Raw genomic sequence first — 5,917 nt, 5'->3', positions numbered from 1 at the left:
CCAACATGGACCTTCAGCCAGCATGGACCTTCAGCCAACATGGACCTTCAGCCAACATGGACCTTCAGCCAACATGGACCTTCAGCCAACATGGACCTTCAGCCAGCATGGACCTTCAGCCAACATGGACCTTCAGCCAACATGGACCAGCATCCCTGCGAAACGTTTTCAAGTCCATGACCCGAGAGCAACAACAAGAAAAAGGATTTGCAACTCAATATTAGGAAGGTGTTCCTAAAGGTTTGTCCTCTGTTTTATAGTGAACTAATTCATGACAAGAGCCATAACTACATGCTCTGTGAAGAAGATACGATGAGACGCTGAGTGCTTTCCCATCCCCCTGCTTGAATGAACACAGTTACACCAATCACGTTATTGAGTTTAAGCTAGCTCTGGGCTAAAGTTTAGGTGACGTTTGTAGTGGCTGTTTACAGTAAACTGAAATATGGATTCCATTCTCCCCTGACCCATAGACTACTTTCAGTCTGAGGAACCGTCAAGTTGTCAAATTTGGATTTTCCCCTGTCTTCCTCAGCTGAAACCCTGTTTGTTTTTTCCTCCCTTCATTGCCCTGGTTTACGGCCATTACCACCCTCTTTCATAATTCATCATACCATCTCCGTAAAACAAATAAACACGTTACAAAATGCCATCTTTATCACTGTCAATACTTAACTAGGATCTTGTACATCACAGTACCCATGGAATTGTAACGATACAAAAGGCATGAAAAAACAAAATGAAACATTAAAATAGATATAGCATCTTCAAAAAGCTAAATTTCATCTATAAATACTGTATACTTTTTTGATTTACATTTAAAGTCCACTGTAGTTTCTTACAACAGAATCACAGATTTTTTTTTTATATAGCCAGAAGAAAACCATAAAAACTACAAATCCAGATGAGCATGGTGTGACAAGAATAGTGTTGCAAAATTCTGCAAACTTTCCGTCAAATTTCAAAATGTTTTCCAGAAATCCTAGTTGTAGGATTACAGATTTCTTGCTGAACTCCGGAATCGTCTGGAAAAATCTAGGAATCTTTTGAAATTTGCCAGAATTTTGCAGCCCTAGACAAGAAAGAAACATAACATCAACATTTTCCGGTCACCATTTTAGTGACAAAACACATTAGTTTACAGTACAACATCGAAGGCCAAAAGAGTTCTCCAAGCCAAGGTGGTCCGGTCCCCACTGACACAGGCTAACGTGTGTGTGTGTGTGTGTGTGTGTGTGTGTGTGTGAGAGGAAAACGGTTATATCAAGTCGTGTCCATGGAAGAGCACGAAGGTCCCCAAAAGATGATGTTGAGTTTATTGGATATCTTCCTCTGTCCATCGCTGCCTAGTCTGGCTCTAAAACACACACAAAACACAGAGTTAGAAGTCTCACACAGACAGACAATGTATTTCACAAATCAGATGGAAACTACCAGAAAGATTATGAATTCATCCTACGTGAAACCCTATTCCCTATGCCAGCAGTAGCATACCACCCTGGCTTGCTTTAAGCAGGGTCGGTCCCTGGATGGGAGACCAGATGCTGCTGGAAGTGGTGTTGGAGTTGCCAGTAGGGGTCACTCTTTTCTTCTGGTAAATTTTTGTTTTACTCAAGGAGAAGTTTAGGAAAAAGTATTTTAAGTAAAGCATCTACGGCGAGGGCTGGATCGATTAAGGGCATCCCCCTAAAAGGCCTATTTACCATGTAGTGCATCACTTTAGATCAGGACCCAGATAGGGAATATGGTGCCATTTGGGACTGAAGATTTAATTGGGTTATGCTTACCCACCTGTGGCGGGTTAGGTTTCTCTGGAGTCTTCTGAAGCTAGAGAGAAGAAGAAGAAGAAAGACTTGTTAAGACTTGTGGGCATTATGGGAATTCTCTGGTCTGGAAGAGAAGGATGGTTCATCTGCTTCTCCCCTAACTGAGGTGTAGGTTTCTCTGGAGTCTTCTGAAGCTAGAGAGAGAAGATGGGCATTATGGGAATTCTCTGGTCTGTGAGTGGAGTTGGAGGGATGGTGCATTATGGGAATTCTCTGGTCTGTGAGTGGAGTTGGAGGGATGGTGCATTCTCTGGTCTGTGAGTGGGGAATTCTCTGGTCTGGTCTGAGTGGAGTTGGAGGGATGGTGCATTATGGGAATTCTCTGGTCTGTGAGTGGAGTTGGAGGGATGGTGCATTATGGGAATTCTCTTAGTGGAGTTGGAGGGATGGTGCATTCTGGAATTCTCTGGTCTGTGAGTGGAGTTGGAGGGATGGTGCATTATGGGAATCTCTGGTCTGTGAGTGGAGTTGGAGGGATGGTGTCTGTGAGTGGAGTTGGAGGGATGGTGCATTATGGGAATTCTCTGGTCTGTGAGTGGAGTTGGAGGGATGGTGCATTATGGGAATTCTCTGGTCTGTGAGTGGAGTTGGAGGGATGGTGCATTATGGGAATTCTCTGGTCTGTGAGTGGAGTTGGAGGGATGGTGCATTATGGGAATTCTCTGGTCTGTGAGTGGAGTTGGAGGGATGGTGCATTATGGGAATTCTCTGGTCTGTGAGTGGAGTTGGAGGGATGGTGCATTATGGGAATTCTCTGGTCTGTGAGTGGAGTTGGAGGGATGGTGCATTATGGGAATTCTCTGGTCTGTGAGTGGAGTTGGAGGGATGGTGCATTATGGGAATTCTCTGGTCTGTGAGTGGAGTTGGAGGGATGGTGCATTATGGGAATTCTCTGGTCTGTGAGTGGAGTTGGAGGGATGGTGCATTATGGGAATTCTCTGGTCTGTGAGTGGAGTTGGAGGGATGGTGCATTATGGGAATTCTCTGGTCTGTGAGTGGAGTTGGAGGGATGGTGCATTATGGGAATTCTCTGGTCTGTGAGTGGAGTTGGAGGGATGGTGCATTATGGGAATTCTCTGGTCTGTGAGTGGAGTTGGAGGGATGGTGCATTATGGGAATTCTCTGGTCTGTGAGTGGAGTTGGAGGGATGGTGTCAGTTGGAGGGATGGGGAATTCTCTGGTCTGTGAGTGGAGTTGGAGGGATGGTGCATTATGGGAATTCTCTGGTCTGTGAGTGGAGTTGGAGGGATGGTGCATTATGGGAATTCTCTGGTCTGTGAGTGGAGTTGGAGGGATGGTGCATTATGGGAATTCTCTGGTCTGTGAGTGGAGTTGGAGGGATGGTGCATTATGGGAATTCTCTGGTCTGTGAGTGGAGTTGGAGGGATGGTGCATTATGGGAATTCTCTGGTCTGTGAGTGGAGTTGGAGGGATGGTGCATTATGGGAATTCTCTGGTCTGTGAGTGGAGTTGGAGGGATGGTGCATTATGGGAATTCTCTGGTCTGTGAGTGGAGTTGGAGGGATGGTGCATTATGGGAATTCTCTGGTCTGGATTCTCTGGTCTGTGAGTGGAGTTGGGGATGGTGCTGGGAATTCTCTGGTCTGTGAGTGGAGTTGGAGGGATGGTGCATTATGGGAATTCTCTGGTCTGTGAGTGGAGTTGGAGGGATGGTGCATTATGGGAATTCTCTGGTCTGTGAGTGGAGTTGGAGGGATGGTGCATTATGGGAATTCTCTGGTCTGTGAGTGGAGTTGGAGGAATGGTGCATTATGGGAATTCTGCGTGTTGTAAATCAACGTTTGAGTCAAAAAGTATGAACTGTTGAAAGAAGTCAAATTCATCACGGCTCTGCGCTACAACAACAACACTTCACAGAATCAGTGTTCACAAGCTGTGTTGCTGGCAGCGTGTCGTGTGTGCTTGCTGTCGCACGGTGGCAGTAGAACTCTTCCCCCCCCCAAAAAAACAACACATCAGTTCAGTGACAAATCAAAAAAAAGGACCAACAGGAGACAGACAATGTGGTTAAAACCACTGACTGTGAGAGGAAGTGTTCCTAAAAACACTAACACAAAAAGGTGAGAAATGAGACCCGGAGAACAACAGTCTAGACTACAGTACAACAGACAGAAAAACTTAGTCACAGACAGCATGTCATCATGACCAACGACAACAAAAAACGAGACGAGAAATTCATGGAAAAAAACAGATGGAAAATTGTAACCAGATTTCCAATGAACAGCGGCCACCATTTTGCCACTAATATAGATAGCTGCAGAACATAACTACAGGCAGAATAGTTACTGTACCTGAGATTGTTCTCTTAGAAACTCAGGTAGCTGAAATTCACCTTTAAAGACCTGGAGAAAAAAGGACTGGGTTTAGAGGCTAGGTAACATTTAAAGGCCTGGGAACACAAAGGACTGGGTTTAGAGGCTAGGTAACATTTAAAGGCCTAGGAACACAAAGGACTGGGTTTAGAGGCTAGGCAACATTTAAAGGCCTGGGTTTAGAGGCTAGGTAACATTTAAAGGCCTGGGAACACAAAGGACTGGGTTTAGAGGCTAGGCAACATTTAAAGGCCTGGGTTTAGAGGCTAGGTAACATTTAAAGGCCTGGGAACACAAAGGACTGGGTTTAGAGGCTAGGTAACATTTAAAGGACTGGGTTTAGAGGCTAGATAACATTTAAAGTCCTGGGTTTAGAGGCTAGGCAACATTTAAAGCCCTGGGAACACAAAGGACTGGGTTTAGAGGCTAGGTAACATTTAAAGGCCTGGGAACACAAAGGACTGGGTTTAGAGGCTATGGTAACATTTAAAGGCCTGGGAACACAAAGGACTGGGTTTAGAGGCTACGGTAGTCCTGGGAACACAAGGACTGGGTTTAGAGGCACAAGGATTTAAAGGCCTGGGAACACAAAGGACTGGGTTTAGAGGCTAGGTAACATTTAAAGTCCTGGGAACACAAAGGACTGGGTTTAGAGGCTAGGCAACATTTAAAGGCCTGGGAACACAAAGGACTGGGTTTAGAGGCTAGGTAACATTTAAAGGCCTGGGAACACAAAGGACTGGGTTTAGAGGCTAGGTAACATTTAAAGGCCTGGGAACACAAAGGACTGGGTTTAGAGGCTAGGTAACATTTAAAGGCCTGGGTTTAGAGGCTAGGTAACATTTAAAGGCCTGGGAACACAAAGGTAACATTTAAAGGCCTGGGTTTGGGTAACATTTAGAGGACTGGGTTTAGGTAACATTTAAAGGCCTGGGAACACAAAGGACTGGGTTTAGAGGCTAGGTAACATTTAAAGTCCTGGGAACACAAAGGACTGGGTTTAGAGGCTAGGCAACATTTAAAGGCCTGGGAACACAAAGGACTGGGTTTAGAGGCTAGGCAACATTTAAAGGCCTGGGAACACAAAGGACTGGGTTTAGAGGCTAGGCAACATTTAAAGGCCTGGGAACACAAAGGTCTGGGTTTAGAGGCTAGGTAACATTTAAAGGCCTGGGAACACAAAGGACTGGGTTTAGAGGCTAGGTAACATTTAAAGGCCTGGGAACACAAAGGCCTGGGTTTAGAGGCTAGGTAACATTTAAAGGCCTGGGTTTAGAGGCTAGGTAACATTTAAAGGCCTGGGAACACAAAGGACTGGGTTTAGAGGCTAGGCAACATTTAAAGGCCTGGGAACACAAAGGACTGGGTTTAGAGGCTAGGTAACATTTAAAGGCCTGGGAACACAAAGGACTGGGTTTAGAGGCTAGGTAACATTGAAAGGCCTGGGAACACAAAGGACTGGGTTTAGAGGCTAGGTAACATTTAAAGGCCTGGGAACACAAAGGACTGGGTTTAGAGGTAAGCTATGTAAAGGAACACATGGGCAGAAGATCCAGATCTCCAGACCTCCAATCTCTATCCAACTACAGATCTAGTGCAAACCAAAACTAAAGATTATGTGACTTAAAACCCTGATGAAACTGAAGGGCTGAAACACGTTGGTTTTGACTTTAAACAACAAAGAAGCATTTTCATCAAGAGTTCTCCAAGAGTTCAGGAAACATTGACAGCCTCCTTTGACATGTCTGGCTAAGGAAA

The 5,917-nt window shown here is 45.1% G+C and overlaps 1 protein-coding gene across 4 annotated transcripts in view; it reads right to left on the bottom strand.

Annotated features, from left to right (window-relative positions):
- Positions 1-635: 635 nt before the first annotated feature.
- Positions 636-5,917, bottom strand: part of LOC115125128 (protein-tyrosine sulfotransferase 1) — a 132,592-nt gene continuing 127,310 nt past the window's right edge. Inside the window, exons 4-6 of one of the 4 annotated variants that reach the window (XM_065000587.1) lie at positions 4,139-4,189; positions 1,788-1,827; positions 636-1,357 (exon numbers count right to left, since the gene is read on the bottom strand). In XM_065000587.1, the coding sequence (XP_064856659.1) occupies positions 1,347-1,357; positions 1,788-1,827; positions 4,139-4,189 (102 nt within the window). In that variant the 3' untranslated portion in view covers positions 636-1,346. The remainder of the gene's footprint in view (positions 1,358-1,787; positions 1,828-4,138; positions 4,190-5,917) is intronic. The other 3 variants (XM_065000586.1, XM_065000589.1, XM_065000588.1) reach the window with 3 other exon arrangements.

Source organism: Oncorhynchus nerka, linkage group LG14, assembly GCF_034236695.1.
Source record: "Oncorhynchus nerka isolate Pitt River linkage group LG14, Oner_Uvic_2.0, whole genome shotgun sequence".
Lineage (NCBI taxonomy): Eukaryota > Metazoa > Chordata > Actinopteri > Salmoniformes > Salmonidae > Oncorhynchus > Oncorhynchus nerka.
This window is presented reverse-complemented; position numbering and strand designations above follow the sequence as displayed.